Genomic DNA, 19458 nt, shown 5'->3' on the forward strand with positions numbered 1-19458 from the left:
ATAGTATTGTAATATTTTTTTATTTCAACATAACTACAATTTACAAATATAAATTGTAACTGTTGCCAAACATCAAAATTTTGATCACGTGACCATAAGGATGCTGCAATGGTCGCTAAGTGTGAAAATGGTCGCTAAGTGTGAAAAATGGTCATCAGTCACTTTTTTCAATGCTATTGTAACTTTGGTCACTATACCACCTTTCTGGCCACAGTTCTTAAGTGAATAACTGCAGCTGATAAGTTAGTAACATAAGTGAATCTGGTTTCCCCATTTGACTTTGTCAAAAGGTGATTATATGACCCCAGGACACTGAAACCATCATAAATACGAATCTGTTGCCAAACATCAAAATTTTGATCGCGTGACCATGAGGATGCTGCAATGGTCGCTAAGAGTGAAAATGGTTGCTGTGTGAAAAATGGTCATCAGTCACTTTTTTCAATGCCATTGTAACTTTGGTCACTATACCACCTTTCTGGCCACAGTTCTTACGTGAATAATTGCAGCTGGTATTTTGTATTTTGGACAGAATCTTTTTTTAAATAGCCTAAGACAATTTAAAAAAAGAATCCACACAGAATAAATTGAAGTAAAACTATTCAAACTATTCTTTCTATGCACAATATATTTCAAAGTATTGTGCATAGAATTTTTAAACATGGTTTCACTTCAATTTATTTTGGATAGAATCTTTTTTTAAATAGTCTAAGACAATTTAAAAAAAGAAGCCACACAGAATTTTAAAAAAATCCTATGCACAATAAAAAAAATATTATTTTAAAATACATTAAAAAAATAAAAGAAAAAAAACCCAGCTCACTTACCAGCAGGCTTGCACTACAAGTCAACCCAGAATGATGTAGATGTTAATACAACGAACTGAGCAAATTGAAATGGTGAAATTAGTCAGGGAAATATTTTTCAAAGAAACTTTGCCACCATTTTGGAGCAGACCTCCAACCTCCGTGCCCCTCCCCTCCGGAAGTAACACTCGCGACCTCTCTAGCCATTTCCTGGAGCTCTATGGTACTTGGTCATTTTTTCTTATAAAATGAGGTAAAAGGGGCACGGGGGGGGGTCCGTTTTGTTGCTTTAACGTTTTAATATCTTCAATGAAAGTACTGAGACAGAGAGAGAGAGGGATTAGACAGGGTGTCTTTTGTCTTGCCCCGGTTAGGATTTCTTAAGCAAATCCACTGGGCTTTCAACTTGAAGCCAGAAAATCGGGACTTTTTTAAAACGGACTGGGACACGGGACAAATTGTTATAAAGCGTGACCATCCCGCTGAAATCGGGACGTCTGGTCACCTTAGGCATATTCCATGACAAGGTTTTTTTTAAATGTCAAGAATTATCCCTGGGAAGATCTATTGATTGCACTTTTTTTGCCAGTTTGTAAATACAATGATTCCCAACTGCCTGAATGAGATTCATCAGGTTTCTTAGATTAGTGATTTCCAGGTCTGCTAGCTTTGCAGAGCAAAATTGAAACAGAATTGATGCAAATTTTGGGAACGATTCACTTAGTGATGATGATCTATATAGTGACAGTAATTCACTTAGTGATGGTAACTCACTTAGTGATGGTGTCAGTGTTCAGGGAGGAGAAGCTGAACAAGATATGAAGCAAGGGAAGGTTGAAGCACAAGAGCAGTCAAAATCTATAATTCAGTAGCTCAATCGTTAACTTTGAGTTAAATTCTCCAGGTTGGAATCACATGTACATTTGGGAAAAGGTCTTCCATGAAAATAGTTGAGATCCCATAGTCAATGTTTGACTAGATGGCCTGAAATTCTGGCTCAGTTAAGGGCAGCTTCCTGTGTCCCTTAACATTGCATTGTGGTAGCAATTGCTAATGTTACAAGAATTTCCAAAATGAACAGTTATATTAAACAGTTTCCAGAAATAGTTATATACACTGTGACATCAAAGTCAGTATTTAGTAGGATATGCATTTACAAATAAATAAGTAGCTTTCAGTGTATTTTTATGGCCCTGGAGAATAAGAAAGTAGACTACTTTCTTGTTATTCTCTCAATGCTGAAAAAAAATGGGGGGGTCAAGCCTCTCTGTGAATTGTTTTGAAGAAAATACTCAGGCAATTCAAGTATCAGTCCAATTCCAATATCAAGCCAAATAATATACAGTAACAACATTTTATTTGCCTTTCACACACTAAAGCATCTCAACTTACTTATTTCTATTTGCAATAATTATTTGCCACGGTTCAGTGTGAGTAGTCCTCAGCTTATGACAATTTGTTCAGAGTCCATTCAAATTTACAAAAATGCTGAAAAAATGGACTCATGACCTGGATCCAAAACAGCAGCCTTTTGAGTTATGTGATTGGAATTAGGGCACTTGGCAATCTATGCACACTTACAACCACAGGGACCCTGCAACCCATTCATCTATCTCCCCCCCACATATATGTCATTTTGGGCCCTGGAGCCCTATGTTCTATTGCCCCAGTTTCCTTTGGCCATCTTATTATTCCCACTCCTGATGAGCCATGCCCAGCCTGGTTCTTCATGTCAAGAAGCCTCTTTGTGCACAGTTCGCAAAAGCAGACTGCTTTGCGCTGTGTTGCTGGACCAGGTGGGGCCCCCAAGCATGCTGCAGATCTGTGTCTGCTCCTTCCTTGCTACCTTCTTGCTTCTGCTTCTTCTGGCACCCAATCCGGCCCAGAAGCCCAGGGCAAAGGGGCTTGATTTTTCCAGACGGCATCCAGCTTTATGCCATGGGGCTTCTTGGCATGAATGGCCAGGACAAGCATGTCTTGTTAGCAGTGAGAGCAGGATGGCAAAGATAATTTGAGGCAGGGGAGGGACATGTGTAACAGGCATCTCAAATGAAGATTCTGGTAACTATTTCTTCCATTGCAATTTCAATTCAAGTCTCTGTTTTATTACATCAGTGACTTACTGTCTAAGAGACTGCTGCTTTCATGAAAAAGATATTATGGAGTTTTTATTCTCCAGAGCAGTCCAGGCGCTCTAAAGATTTGAAAAACAAAAGATAGGAGAAAAACACTTTTCAAAGGTGCAATATTCCATCTGTTTTTTTAAACATTTCCTGAAAGAGATTCTGAACTTGAGTATAAAATGGCCTGATATTCTAACAATTGTTGAATTGCTCTCCTTGAGTAGTAAAATGCAAACCTCTTTCCCTATATAACATCTACTTTTTCATCTTGCCAGTCAGGAAGATTTTCTATTATTACTCTAGCCATAGAAAATGATTATATTTTAGTAGCCCTAGGCCTGTAATGGTGAACCTATGGCACACGTGCCACAGGTGGCATGCAGAGCCATATTTTCCAGCACCGCAGCCCTCACCTCCAATGCTCATGTGCGCGCCATCCACCTGATTTTTGGCCTTCCAGAGGGCCGAGGGAGACAATTTTCACCCCCACCCAGGCTTCAAGAAAGTCTCCAGAGCCCGAGGAGGCAAAAAATCCCCCCCCCCATGCATATGGGGTCATGCACACATGCACAGGTAGGTGGTACGCACACAATTTTGACTCACCTTTAGAAAAAGGTTAGCCATCACTGCCCTAGGTGCTACATTTAAATAAATAGCAATAACAATAGCACAGGCTTATATAATAATAATATAGCCTTTATTGTCATTGTACAAAATAAATACAACAAAATTGATTAATATACAACTTCACAGTGTCAGGGTTCCAAATAGCATCCAAAAGTAAATCAGAATCCAAGGCAAAGTATTGCTCAAAGTTTCAATTTATTAAGAGAGCCATGTTGGTACATCTGGGAAAACCCGAATGTGAAAGCTTCCAGGTTTTCTCCACCTAGTTGAAAGTTCAAGATTGTGCAACCCACCCACAATTCCATCACATGGTCCAATCTCCCACTGCCATGCTGGCAGTTTCACCAATCCAGTTTCAGGCAGGTGCAGAGGTGCAGAGACAAAAGATGATCTTGGCTTTCTAGAAAGAATTTTGTTTTGGCTACACAGTAGGTAACTCTGTACAATCCCCCCTCCCATTTTCCCACAATAGAAAAAGGCATAGTAGAATAATAGAAAGCGTGGCAGGCCTGAGATCCACAAGGAAGCTGCAGGCCTGACACACAGTGCTTTACAGTCCTCTCTAAGTAGTTTATAGAGTCAGCATATTGCCCCCAACAATCTGGGTCCTCATTTTACTGACCTCAGAAGAATGGAAGGCTGAGTCAACCTCTGCCGGCAGCTGGCCCACAACCATAGAGCGTACGCCCAGAGCAGCCACTGCCGGAAGACTCAATTTGGAAGCTGTAGAAAAAGCCATGCGGTGGCAACGGAGGTCCTCTGGCTCTGCAGAGAGAGCTGGGCCAGGGCATCATGAGGCTGGGAGGTGCGTGAGTGAGAGCGGAACAGCCACTCGCGCAACCCCCCTCTCCAGCCATGCAGAGCGCCATTCACTGCCATTTCGAAGGCGCCAAGCCATGGGAGCCAGGCGGCAGTGAACAGGCGCTCACATGGCTTGGCAATACCCCTCGGTCAGTGAATGGCGCTAGGAAGGGGGTTTGTCAGGTGGCTGCTCATGAGTGTGGTCACTTCATGGTGGCTGTGTTGCGCTGCTGCGACAGCACAACACAGCCATTCACCCATTAGGTTGTGCCCGGCTCTTTGGGAGCCCGCTTGCAAGAGAGCAGCCACCCAGCAACCCCAAAACAATAAATCCTCCCCTCATAATAAGGCCCAAGCCATATTTTGTGTGTAAAAAGAAAATAAGACTCTATCTTATTTTGGAGGAAACACAGTAGTTGATAAATACCTATTTCTGAGAAAATGTGAGTGTTAGATATTTTTAACACTGTGGAATATTGTAGCACAATTGCTTTGACAGTAGAAAATCTAGGTTCTCTTGCTCCAATTGCTAAAGCGTTAGCTTTTTGAACCTGGCTCATAGCCCATAAACCTGAGTTTTTTAGCCTTTGGTTGTCCTTTTCTTCTAATTGCTTTTGGAATATGCACCCATGTATGGCTTCCAAAAACCTTTAAATGTGGAAGAGATTGTTTCCTCCCATATAGCACTGCATATGGATTATCCATAATGGAAGAACTCCACACCTATTGATTAAATAGCAGTCAACATGGCTTCATCCCAATATGACCTGCTCAGACCAGAATCCTCCAACAGTGAGTCTTTCATGGATTGTAAGACTCCATTTTGTCTATCATCAACACCATTCTCAGCTGCTATGTACAAATTTGTGCATCTGTTTTATACCTAACTGTCCCAACCATTATTGAAAACTTGTTGACATGAATTCTGAACCTCTGTCAGTTTGCAGCTGACATACCTATTGCTTATATCTCCACGAAGCTTACCCATTGCTTAAATTTCTGTAGTACCTCTATTTTACTCTTCGGTAAATAGCAGAACCCAAACCTGCTGTAGTCATCTACAATGAGCAGTACATACTTAGCTCCTCCCAAACTGGTTTGCATTGGCCCAACCAAATCTGCATGTACCAGTTCTAGAGCTCTTGTTGTCTGTCTTGTGCTACTTTTGCTCACTGGGAATATTTTGGACTTTGATGAGTTGCATACTGCACAGTCCAAATATGCCTTACATCCCTTTAAATTTAACCCTTCTGCAAACTGGTCCATCTTTTGCAAAACTCTGAAGCTGGCATGGCCAAGCTTCCTGTGCAAGAGATGAACACATGAATCATGTGGTGGCTCATTCCCAAATGTCTGGGCACATTGAACCTTTTGTCCTTGCAACACATAAAGATTATCCTCTTTTATGCCCTGTGCACATATATTCCCATTTTCTTTATGAGACACCTCCCATTTACAAATGTGGTCTCCAATCCTTGCTTGTCAAAATTAGAGACACTTAGTAAATTATGCTCCATTTCAGGCACACATTATATCATTAAACCTCATTTCTAGATATGGAATTTGCACACTGCCTCTTCCAATGACTTTAGACTTCTGGCCATTTGCCAATGCCACTGCATTTCCAGCAGCTGGATCCATCCTGTACAATTTAGAGTTATTAACAATTGTTTGACTTGCATCATTGTCTACCAACCATTTGTCTCTATTTGTCTAGTGCAATAGCTGACTTTTGCCACAGCAGCCTGTCCTTCTGTAGCCTTTCTTCTTTGCAAACAGTGTTTCTTCAAATGAGTCTTTTCACCACAAATGAAGCACCTCCTAAGGTTGCTGGTCTTTCTGTTTAGAAAGTCTTTGCTGGGCTGTAATCTGATCTCAGCCAGTCTGTGGAATTTTTCACTGCTCTTATCTATCTGCTCCTTGGATCCTCACCTCAAGAATTTCTCCTCATGGCTTTTTCTATAATGGTGTTTCTGCTCCTCAGCAATCAAAAAAGCCTTTAAAGCCTCCAAATGCAACTCCTGCTCTGGTTTGTATTCAAATACTGCAGAACAGAGGTGGGTTTCTTCTGGTTCGGCCTGGATTGGGCAAACCAGTAGTGGCAGTGGTGGGAGGCTCCACCCACCTCCCCAGACACTTCTGCGCATGAGCAGAAGCAGCATGCGTGCACGCGAGCATGGACACTCAAGCGAACCGGTAGTAAAAAAAATGGAAACCCACCACTGCTGCAGAAACAATGTCCCATGTTTCATCTAGGCTGTTTAATACCAACAACACTTTTTGAGCTTCAGGGAACTGCAATCCATGCTGTTTCAACTCCACAAATAAAGTTTGAATTTTTTCAAAATGCTGTTTCACAGATTCCGCTGGTTGCAAACGGGCTCTGTATAATTTTATTGATAACTGTACAATATTGCATGGAGACACACTCACATGCACACTTCTTAATTTCAACCAGAACTCCTTTGCAGTCTTTAAAAGCTACATTAATAAACTGTTCATTTTCTAAACTCAAGATGATATAAGCCATTACTTTAGCATGCTGCTTCTGCTCACCAGCTGCAAAAGCTCCCTGGGATGGATCAATAACAATGTCCTCAAATGATGGGGCTTGATGTCGCTACGACATGACATGCAGCCTTGGGGCTCCAGGATTGCTGTCGATATCTATGTGTTCTGACCCCCCCCCCTTTGACGGCTTGTTAACAAATGCAGGCAGAGAAACTTAAAAGGACTTTCTTTTATCACTTTTCAGTTCAAACTGGCTTCGAGCCCAGACAATAACAGAAATACAGTCTTTGACCAGATAATATAATGAAAACAAATCCTTCTTACGGCAACTCAATTTAAACAAAACAAAAGCAAAACATTTCTTCCAAGAGTTTCTCCGAATCAAAGTTACAGACATACAGAGCACTTATCCAAGTGAATCTTACATAAACCATGACTGATAATCAAACAATATTGTACAAACCAAGGCACGCACGAAGGAACGTATGTTGATTCCAGCAACTGGGGCGTGGCAGCATCTCTCCTTTTATCTCCAAACCTGCCTCAAACCCGCCCCCAGCTGCATAATGAATCTTGATCCTGAAAAAGCTCTCAGCAGAACTGCTGAATCACCACACTGAATTTTGTATGCTGGAAAAACTTGCAGCAAAACTGCTGAGTCACAACATCTATGTTACTGGACGATCCTTTTTGGATCGAAACCTTTCTGAAGAAACAGTGACAGTGAAGGGCATGTCCTGCTATCTCAGGGGCATCGCAAAGCCCCTGATTGATCCAGGAAAAAGTTCTTTTTTTAAAATATATTTTTATTTTCAAAACAAACATACAAATTATCCTTCTTTACATACTGTAGAAAGTGTATCAGTTGGTTACAAAAGGCTTTTGTGCATCTCTTCCACCATCATCAAATATAATTCATATTAATTCTAATATCTTAACTTGGATATTTATTATATTACCATCATCATACCTCCACTTTTATTTGACTATGATTATTTAAACGTCCTTCATCATAAAATATACCAAGATCTAATACATAACCACATACTGGCATTTCATTTACTTATTTATAAAATCCTCCATTAACATTAAATCATCATATCCTATTCTAGCTAAACATCCATAATATTTAATACCAAAATTTTCTAATCCTCCTTTCCAAATCCCTGTTTACCATTTACATTCAATTCCCTCATATTGTACTCATAGCATGTATATAATTTATTATCATTATCCTTTCTTTATTTGACTATATAGCAATATAGCAATAGCAGTAGACTTATATACCGCTTCATAGGCCTTCCAGGCCTCTCTAAGCGGTTTACAGAGAGTCAGCATATTGCCCCCAACAATCTGGGTCCTCATTTTACCCACCTCGGAAGGATGGAAGGCTGAGTCAACCCTGAGCCAGTGAGATTTGAACCGCTGACCTGCTGATCTAGCAGTAGCCTGCAGTGCTGCATTTTAACCACTGCGCCACCTTGGCTCTTATATCCTATATCATAACATTTTCCCCCTAATAATTGAAACTGAGCTGTGTCTAATTTTGTTCTTTTTTATTGTTATTGTTATTAATAACCTTTATATATAGTCCAAAAGTATTTCTAGCCTTCCCTTCGCGGGTAACATTCAATATTCATATCCAATTATTACTTATCATAGCAGCTCAACATTGTATATATTACCATCATAATCATTTTTTATTTAATTATACCTATTGTCACTAAATTTAACTAATTTTAGCTAGTTTTAAATTATACTCTTCCATCTATAAACCTGTATCTCTCCAATAGCAAAACAATCTAATGTCTTCTGCCATTTGTGGATCCAGTCCTCCAAACATCCTCTTGATCAAATCTGTATGGACTCCTCTTAGCAGATCCTTGCTTGTAATATCTCTCATGTAGTCCTGATGCCCTCTTTCTGTTTCCTTGTTCAGCTTATCTTTAATTATCAGCAGTGATATAAAGTATTTTGCCAGTAGTATTTCATAGTCCATAAATTATTTAATGTTTCTTCTTCTTCTTCTTCTTCTTCTTCTTCTTCTTCTTCTTCTTCTTCTTCTTCTTCTTCTTCTTCTTCTTCTTCTTCTTCTTCTTCTTCTTCTTCTATGTCCTGTCCTTTGAAATAAATTTTCTCTCCATTTAATTCCTCTTCCAATATTCCATTCCTTCCTCCCTCAGAAATACCATGAATATCAACAGGCTCAATCTCTTTATATTCATCTTCCATTTTAGTTTTTTGAATTTCAATCTTCTTATTTTGTATTTGAAAAACATCCTCAGTTTTTTCATCATATTTTGTTGTTAAATGCACCAAATAATACAATTTTCTCTCAATTCTTTCCTCTGTATCTAACAATCTCTGCAGTGCTAAAAATACTCCTCGTAGATTCAAAGGCCCTGTGGATGCCATGTCCATACGCAGTTATATTTTTTCTTAGAAGGTCAGCAAGACTAAACACACACACTCACAAGCTCTCTGTAAGCGAAAACAAACTTCAAAAGGACAGCTGTAAAATCTTATCAGATCTTAAGCCAAACAGCTAGGCAATAAAAGCTTGTAATGTCGCAGTCAAAACAATCAATCTGTAGTTTGCAGACAGAAATGTAAGAAGAAGAAAGCTTAGTCCCTCCATTTGAAAAGGTTTTGCTTAGATTCAATCCATGTAAATAGCATTTAAAAAGTAAGATAACCACTGTCCAGAACCAATACAAAAATCAAATTCGCCACTAAGTTCTATTTTTTTTTAGTAGTTAGTTTTTGGGTTTTATAGGCAATCAGTTTTTTAAAAAACAATAAGTTTCTCACTAGCTGGAAACACTTTCTCTTTCCACATCGTTCCGTTCTGAGGCCGCCCTGATTTTGTCAGTCTTGACAAAAGACTGGAAATTTTATTACCAGCTATTAGACTTTTCCTTGTTTCTCTCGGAGATTTTGTGATCAGCAAGTTGTAATCTTCCTATTCACCATCTCTTCGGGATGATTTAGGTCCGTTGGGACCCCCCAGCGATAAAAGTGTTGACTGCAATCTCAGAGCTTTGAGATCGCATGTCATCTCGTCACGGCTTCGGCCCCACCCTTTTCAGGAAAAAGCTCTTTTTGCCAGCTACAAGAGAAGCAGCCAATATGGCTGCAGAAGGTTGGGACAAGCCCCTGAAATGGAAGCCGTACAGGAGAGACAGTGTGCCAAAATGGTGAGAAAAATCTTTATTATTAGATAAGAAAACCCAAAAGACTCAGAGTTAAAATAAAATTGAAGACAGAAGGAAATAAGCGTCAAATTTACCCTGGTTTAAAACTATCATGTTATCCTTTCCACTTTAAATTTGTTTGCTTTCTATGGATGGACTTTTTACAAATGCCTCTTACTTTTACAAATGCCTCTTACTTTTAAACTGGACTGGTCTTTTTTCCCCCTTCTTCCTCTAGACTTTTCTCATTTTTTTGTGGTTGTGGATTAAAAGCCTCTTTCTTCGCAAGGCTCACCCGGATTGTAATCTTTACAATTTTTTTCTCTTTCCAGAGAAAAACTCTCTCCTGAGTTCAGAGCTTAGAAAAAAGAGGCAATAACAGAGGGAAAAGATGTAACACTGCCATCTAGTGGCTAGAGGCTTGGCAACATCTGATATTACAAAGCTATCAGCTTTGTTTACTGAAAGGGTTAGTGGGAAAAACTTCACTGAATTTGTTTGAAATCTAGCAAAAGAGTTGAGAATACTTATAAAAATAATGATGAAATTTGAGGACAGTTTTAAAAATTACAGAGACACATGAAAGTGATAAGAAAATTGTTGACATTGACAGCAAATCGAGTGTGGAGGAAATTGATCAGTGCGAAATACGGAAAGGAGAGATCGATGAACTGGAACTCTATCTCAGATGTCAAAACATAGATGAAGAAAGGGGAGAAAATTTGGCAGAAACAATGAGTGTAATTTCGTCAGAAGCACTAGTGATAACGAAAGTCAAACAGATGAAAGGAACAGATGGAGGGTTTCGAATTCTTATAAGATATCCATTGAACAAGTTGTCAAGAAAAGTCCACATAAGACTTATCAAGAAAACACTTAGAATACAGATTCTACAAATGGCAAGAAATATTGGACTGCACTATTTCTGGAAGGATACAGGATGATGAAATGAAATGTCACAATAACATTTAGTTAAATGTAGTTAAACTTTGAGTACTATATATAAGACAAAGTAATAATAGCTATAGTCAAATAAATGATTAATAATGATAATAAAGAATTCATATATAGTAGAGTGATAATATGAAATTCTATATAAACTGTGAGGATGATGGAGATGATGTTGAAAAGCCTTTTTATAAAAGATAAATTATAAATTATTAAATTATTTTATAAAAGATAAATTAGAATAGAATATAAAGATGTAATATCATTGGATGATTTCAGGATGATGTAATGAAATGTCATAATATAAATTTACCTCAAATTTAATATGCCTCATATAAAAAGGATGTAATAATAGCTATGCTTAATGAATGTTATACAATTATAATAACATTATAACAATTATAATAATTTGTATAAATGTATCTTAGATTGATGATACTAATAATGGAAAAAACATGGAATTGAAAATTATTAGAGAATGTTATTAATGCTAAAATAATAGAATGATTTAGAATAGGATCCAAAAAACCTTTATTATTGGATATATTGAAGATGATATAATGAATCATTGTAACACAAATGGATACATATTTAGGACTTCCGGTTTGGCATCACGCTGGTGCGAGCTGCTGACAGATCCTCTGCTCGGTTCGCCCGGCCTTTTGCACGAGCGTGGCTGTAGCAGGCAAGGTCTTTTCGAGGTGCGAGGTGGAGAGGGGAAGCATCGGAGCAGTGGAGGGAGAAAGGCAATCTCCCCCACGAAGCGAGAGGCTCCCTCAGATCGAGTGATTGATTTTATTTTATTTTATTTTATTGCATTTATGTGCCGCCCTTTTCCCCAAAAAGGACTCAGGGCGGCTCACAATTCAAATCAGGGAAGGGGGGTACAGACAGAAAATAAAAAGACAAAACATAACAATACATAATTTAAAAACACACAACAGTCATACCATTCGAGATGGGGGCCAACAGCTCTTTAGCCCCAGGCCTCTCGGAACAGCCAGGTTTTAAGGGCTTTGCGGAAGGCCTGGAGGGTGGTGAGGGTTCGAATCTCCACGGGGAGCTCGTTCCAGAGGGTTGGAGCAGCCACAGAGAAGGCTCTCCTCCGGGTAGTCGCCAGTCGGCATTGGCCGGCGGATGGAATTCGGAGGAGGCCTAATCTGTGGGATCTAATCGGTCTATTGGAGGTAATTGGCAGCAGGCGGTCTCTCAAGTACCCAGGTCCAATACCATGAAGGGCTTTCTAAGTGACGACTAGCGCCTTGAAGCGTATCCGACGACCAATAGGCAGCCAGTGCAGCTCGCGGAGGATAGGTGTTACGTGGATGAACCGAGGTGCACCCACGATCGCTCGCGCAGCTGCATTCTGGACAAGCTGAAGTCTCCGAATGCTCTTCAAGGGCTGCCCCATGTAGAGCACGTTGCAGTAGTGCAAAAGGAGGTCGGCTGATTAATGGCCGACCAGAAGACATGACTGCCAGCCTTTAACAAGGAAGGGAAAGACAGCTGCAGGGAACATATCGGATTGAAAGACGGTAAACGAAAGACCTTGATTTAAGAATCTAAATTTGAAGAAATTAATAATTTAATTGTTCTGAGCATGGATATGTAAGTGGGTGCATTGAGCTGAAGCGGCGAGTAAAGACGGACAGGGAAAGATTTAAGAGAGCCGAGCGGCAGATCGGATAGAGAAGGACTGAGTTTTTAATATTTAAATTTGGAGGATTAACAGTGGGTGAGACGGTGAAGAGAAAGACAGTCGGTTGGATCTATCCTCCTCGTGGGAAAAAGGGGAAAAAGATCTGCGAGTCATGAGGGTTTGAATCAGCTTTAAAACTCTGGTGAGGCGTGCCGAGGTATACTGATAGAGACAACAGAAGGGCAACACCTTGAAAGCGAAAACTGAGCACCAGGGGGGGAAACAAACCATCTCCCCCTGCCTCTTTCTTTACCTCACTGACAACAAGAAGTGATTGATGGGTGAGCTTTGAAATGACTATCGTGAGCTCTGACCTCTCCCGTCTCTTGACTCTCCACGCTGAAACGTTTTCTCCCTATCTAGTGGACACCTCTTAGATACTATAGAACTGTTCTACTGTATACTGTATAGTACTGCTCTAATTTAACTATCTTTCTTTTTTTGGGGTGTTCATTATAGTGGATTGATTGTTGTTGAACAACACACTGAGACTTGGGTAACTGATATATTGTTAACATTACTGTCTAGATACCTAACTCATTGGTTAATCACTTACTTAATTAAGTATAAATTATTCGAAAAGTTTATAGATTAATGTAATAGAACTGTATACTCTAACAGCAGCTAGAAAGTACTGGAACTACAGATCAAAGGGGGAGAGCTGAATTAAGTTAAATGGCAACAAGAATAGTAACCTTAACTAAAGGAAGCAAAAAACAAACTTCTCTATCCACTCCGGTGAGGGAAAAGTCGCCTGAGGGCAGGCAGACGGGAGATAAGACAGCCTCAACTTCACAAGGCCAGGAGGTAACAATGGACTCTCTACAGGAAGCAATATTGAAGATGAATGAAAACATCACCAAAGGCCTGGAGGGAGTAAAGCATGAAATGAGTGAAGTCAAAAATAATATGGGGAGGATTGAAGAGCATGTAGGGGCTATCCAAGCAGCTTTGTCAAGGAATGAACAGGAAATAAAAGAAGTTAAGGAGAGAACGGAAATAGCAGAAAAAAGAATAGATAAGACAGAGGATAGACTGGAATCCATAAACACAAATCTGGAGGAGGCCATCCTCCACCTAGAATTAGAGAGATCAGCATTTTATTTGAGACTACAAAATGTAGAAGAAGCGAGAGATGAAAATCTTCGGGAGCTGATTGCAGAAATTCTGGGACTAGTTCTCGACAGGCCCAAAAATGAGGTCATCAACGAATTGGATGAAGTTTACAGAATTAACACAAGCTTTGCGAGACGTCATCAACTTCCAAGGGAGATCCATCTGAGGGTTCTAAGAAGACAATTGAGAGAGGATATTTTTTTTTTTTTAAATATATTTTATTCAATTTTCACATTCCATTTGCAATCATTTATATACAGGGTATTTACTATAAGAAAAGAAAAAAAAAGAAAAAGGGAATAAAACGAACAAATAAAAAGGAAACACAACTCATCATTCACAACCCCACCTAACCCTTTCATCCTCCATACACCCCATCTACCCCCTCCAACTTTCCTTTCTCCCTCTAACACTCCCCTCCTACTTCCCTTTCCCCTCAAACCTTCCTTCTCCCCTTACTCCCCAGACACCCTCCTTACATTCCCCTTACTCCTTCCTTACTCCTCCCTCTTCTTTCCCTCTACCTCCCTCCTTGGTGTATGCCTTTATTCGAGTGTTGTTTGATCTGATAAAAATAAAATGAACCAAGGAAAAAAAGAAAAGAAAAAAAGGAAAAATAAAATAAAAGAACCACCGTATATAAATACATTCTTGTTCTTATTAAGACTATGTTAACACCCCCCACCCCACCCCCCACAAATCCCCATCCCTAATCCTCCCGACTTCCCAGGGCCCACACCTGGCACTACCTTCTATCTAAAATATCTTGTATACATATGGATTAAAAAATAAAAGTAATATATCAAAAGAAAAAAAAACAGAGAAAAAAAAAGAGAAAAGAAAAGAGAAAAGAGAGAAAAGAAAAAAAAGAAAAAAAGAAACCACTCTTTGTGTTGATCTCAGCCCCCCATCTTTATCTATGCTTAAATAGTATAAATCATTCTATCTATATTTTATTCTCGTCTCTTACTTCTTTGCTATTTACCCCAACCTTCTGTAGATTCTCCCGTTCCTCTTCCTAAACCTCATGATCCCTTCCGATAAAATTTAAGCAACGTGGTTCATGCCATATATTCAAATATAACTTTACAGACAAGTAATCAAACTTTCCCTTCTAGTAAAATTTAAACAGCATAAATGATCTTTCTTCACCCCCTTTTCAAACAGTAATTCAAAATCCCCTTCTTAGTAAAATTAAACAGCGTAGATCAAATATTACTTTACACAGGAATCAATTTCTATCTTAAGATAATTCCAACCGACTTCCTCTTCTAATAGGATTTAAATAACGTAGTTCATTCCACATGCATTTTACCCTCATCCCTCACTTGTCTGATATTTACCACTATCAAATTTATACTAGCATTTGTTTAAAATATAACTCAGAGCGATTTCAACCAACTTTCCCTTCAAATAAAAGTTAAGTAGCATGGATCATTCCACATATTTAGGTATTTAGGTATTTATTGGGATTTATATGCCGCCCTTTTCCCTGAGGGGACTCAGGGCGGCTTACAACGACAAGGGAGGGGAGGTGCAAGGTCAAAACAAAACAATATGTGAACAACAGAAAAGTAATAAAAACCCAACTTTCATTCAACAGTCAAACACTCGGGCGGGTAATTAGGAACCTATCCCCAGGCCTGCTGGGAGAGCCAGATCTTGAGGGCTGCGCGGAAGGTCTGGATAGTGGTGAGGGTGCGGATCTCCATGGGGAGCTCGTTCCATAGGGTCGGAGCAGCAACAGAAAAGGCTCTCCTCCGCGTGGTCGCCAGTCGGTTTTGACTGGCAGATGGAATTCGGAGGAGGCCCAGTCTGTGAGATCTAATTGGTCGATTTAGGGAGGTAATCGGCAGAAGGCGGTCTCTCATATTCAAATAATACTTTCAGCAAGAGTCAGTTAACCTTCTATTTTAAAGTAATCCCTTCTAACAAAGTTTAAACAACATAAATCATTCCGCATTCTTTTTACACTTATCTTAAGATAATCCCAACCGGCTTTCTGTTCTAATAAGCTTTAAACAACGTAAATTTTACCCTCATCCCTTGCTTGTCTGATGTTTACCACAAATAACGTAGTTCATTCCACATGCATTTTGCCCTCATCCCTTACTTGTCTGATATTTACCACTATCAAATTTATACTAGCATTTGTTTAAAATGTAACTCAGAGCGATTTCAACCAACTTTCCCTTCAAATAAAAGTTAAATAGCATGGATCATTCCACATATTCAAATAATACTTTCAGCAAAAGTCAGTTAACCTTCTATTTTAAAATAATCCCATCTAACAAAGTTTAAACAACATAAATCATTCCGCATTCTTTTTACATTTATCTTAAGATAATCCCAACCGGCTTTCTGTTCTAATAAACTTTAAACAACGTAAATTTTACCCTCATCCCTTGCTTGTCTGATGTTTACCACTATCAAATTTATGCTAACGTTAATTTAGAATCTAGCTCAAAGTAGTTTCACCCAGCTTTCCCTTCTGATAAAAATTAGTCCGCTTTTTCTACCGAAGAGAGGTCTCAAACCCCCATTCAATCCTCAACTTTAGCAAGCATTTTGAAATGTCTAAATTCTCGATCTCCGTTTTTCTGCTTCTCCGAAGGAGGAGGGGCTACCCCCTCCATCTTGCAGCCACATGGCCAGCCGCTTGCCTTCTCCTTCCGCTTGTCTCTCCTCTCTTCCAAGCGCGTCAGGAAGTCCCGCCTTCAGAATCCTACAATAGAAATCTTGAGCCTCCGAAACAGAGTTAAGACGAAATCTTTGATTCTCAAATGTAACCGTGATACCGGCAGGGGCCTCCCATCTGTATTGAATCTGTTGACTCCTAAGCTCCTTAGTTAAAAAGGTGTAGTCCCTTCTTGCCTTCAGCATCTGAAAAGGAATATCTTTGAAAACAATCAGGTCCTGGCCGTCAACTCGGAAACTGTTATTATGAAGCTTTTGCACAATCGCATTTCTAGATTCTTTTGTAGAGAAATGTATAATTATGTCCCTTGGGAGCTGTCGCTGTTCCGCTATCAATGAGTTCTGGCGATAGATTTTCCGAATCTGCCAATCAAAGTTAAGTCCCGGGCTTCCCAACGCATGGCTGAAGGCTTCAGCAAAGGTCTGTTTCAAATTCTCTTGCTCCTTTTCACGGAATCCTCTGACTCTTATTGCAAATGCCTTCCTATTAAAATTTATCATCATAAGCTGTTCTTCGTTATCTCTAATTTTTTGTTGTAAAATTTGAATATTGGTAGTCAAATTAAAATTAGCCTTCTCCAGACTTTCCAATTTGTTCTCTATTTCAGCAGAGTAATCTGACAGGGCAGACACGGCTGCAAACGTATTCGCCTTCATTTGATTAACTTTAGATTTTAAATCATCATAAAGTTCCAATACAAATTCCTTAATTTCTTGCTTAAAGGCATTAAACATTTTAAAGAGATATTCCTGTGTTAAAAATTCTCCAGTAGAGGGCGTAGGAGACAAAGGCTGTGTTTCCAGTAAAAATTCTTTAAATTCTTTAGACACATTTGTAGCAAGACGCTTCTTTGATCTGGGTGCCATAATAAATAAACAAGTAAGCAACGCTTCGCTCCCCTCTATTTCCAAAGAAGAAGAGTTTATTTTGTTAAGGAGCGGTCTGCAGGAAGATAACACCGGCTAAGTACATCCAGTATCAATCATCCACGGAGAGAAATCGCCATTTTGAGGTCTATTTAGACAAAGAAGTCTCTAAGACGAATGGTGCTGGTATTTAAGATAGTAATAAAAGCATAAATCTCACAGGGGTGGTACCCTCCCGTATCAATTCTAGCTTGAAAAAACTTTGTTTTGTCCTGGGGGGGGGGCTAGCCTGTCTGGGGCTGCCAAAAAAAAAGGCAGCTGAGAAGAACTGGCTGGAGATAAAAGCTCCGCTCCGGCTGGATCTAATCTCTTTCCACAGCCAAAAAAAGAAAAAGGCTGTGGCTTACGAATAGACCCTAGCCTACGGAGCTATCCTCCCTGCCCCTTTCTTAGCCAAAAAGGGGTGCTATCTATGATCTTATTTAGATATACAAACCAGATCTCTGAGGAGCTCGGTGGAGCCCTCCTCGGCAACAGGCCACGCCCCCAGGAAGTCCACTGCAGAAGCCGAGAGAGGATATTTTAAGCACAATAAGAGGGGACTCATTAACATATAAAGGTAAAGAAATTCTTATCTTAAAGCAGATCCCCCGGAGAATTAGAGAGAAGAGAAGGAAATATAACTTCCTCTCCTCACAATTAAATAGACATAGAATCCCGTTTCGATGGCTCCTTCCGGAAGGAATGCTAGTAATATGGAGGGAAAAGAAGTACCGGATAGACACCTTGGAGAAAGCTCAAGAATTCCAGGAACTTTTATTTGCAGACAAAGAGAGGTTTAATAAAGAAGGAACCTCAAGTAGAAGACAGGAAGATATTATAACTGAATCCCAACTGGAGGGGCGAGAGACGAGAGAGGTCAGAGAGCGAGAGAGATATGGCAGAGAAGAATCAAGAGCAAGGTCACCAATTGAGACAAGATCTAAAGGTGCCCTCAAAGCAAACAACATGTAAAGGAGTTGAGGAATGGGAAACGAATATACTATCAGCAAATATAAATGGTCTTAACATAACATCAAAAAGAAAACATGTACTGTTGGATTTATTGAAACAAAAGTTAGATGTAATCTGTCTTCAGGAAACCCACATTAAAGAGAAATATAATAACCTGTTGAAATGCCCAAAATTAGGTAAAGCATTTTGTTCGTCAGCACAAACTAGAAAAAGGGGAATTGTGATGTATATAAAAGAATGGTTGAACCCAAAATTAATATATGCAGATAAAGAGGGTGGAATATTAATGGTGGAGATAAAGAATGGTGGGAAAAAAATTTTACTAGTTGGAATTTATGCCCCAAACCAAAAACAAGAAAGATTCTATGTAAATTTACACAAGAGGATAAATGAAATAAAGTGGCAAAATATATGTATTCTAGGGGACTTCAACGCAGTAGTAGACGGTAAAATGGATTACAAGAGTATACACAAGAAAAGTACTAGAAGGAAATTACCGACTGCCTATGCAAATATGGTGAAGGAACTATGATGTCTGGCGAACAATGAATGACAAGATACAACAGTACACATTCTACTCTCAACCACATAATTCTTGGTCCCGTATTGATATGGTCTGGTCAAACCCGGCACTACTTATGGATACTGTAAATATTGAAATAACAACAAACAAGTGGGCCGACCATTATCCAGTCTTATGGCAATGGAAAGGAAAGACAAGGATAAAACCTAGGTGGACACTAAACCAGAACATATTGCAAGACAAACAATTTGTACAATCAATAGAAAAGGAATTGGGATACTTTTTCAAAGAAAACGGTAAAGAGCAGACATCAATACAAAACGTCTGGGATACGATGAAGGCAGTCGTGAGGGGAACATCAATAGCCTATATAGCAAGAAGAAATAAAATGCGAAGAAGGCAGGGCTTAGCAGTGAGAAGACGGACTTTCAGGCAGCTCCTGAGAGACCATCTATGCGAGGTTATTTGGACGATTCGTTTCGAATCTAAGCTGTCCCGGAGAGACAGTGAAAGTTGGAGGGGACTCCAGTGG

At 39.5% G+C, this 19458-nt stretch overlaps 1 protein-coding gene across 1 annotated transcript; it reads left to right on the forward strand.

Annotated features, from left to right (window-relative positions):
- The first annotated feature begins 13352 nt into the window (after window positions 1-13352).
- LOC148044437 (uncharacterized) lies at window positions 13353-18464 on the forward strand. The gene is made up of 2 exons (XM_087722118.1): window positions 13353-14026; window positions 17927-18464. Exons 1-2 carry the CDS (start codon window positions 13385-13387, stop codon window positions 18401-18403), a joined length of 1119 nt encoding a protein of 372 aa, XP_087578244.1. The 5' UTR covers window positions 13353-13384; the 3' UTR covers window positions 18404-18464.
- The last annotated feature ends 994 nt before the right edge of the window (window positions 18465-19458 follow it).

Source organism: Thamnophis sirtalis, unplaced genomic scaffold (assembly GCF_051295495.1).
Source record: "Thamnophis sirtalis isolate CommonGarterSnake01/CBP01778 unplaced genomic scaffold, rThaSir2_p1.2 scaffold_8, whole genome shotgun sequence".
In the NCBI taxonomy this organism is placed as follows: domain Eukaryota; kingdom Metazoa; phylum Chordata; class Lepidosauria; order Squamata; family Natricidae; genus Thamnophis; species Thamnophis sirtalis.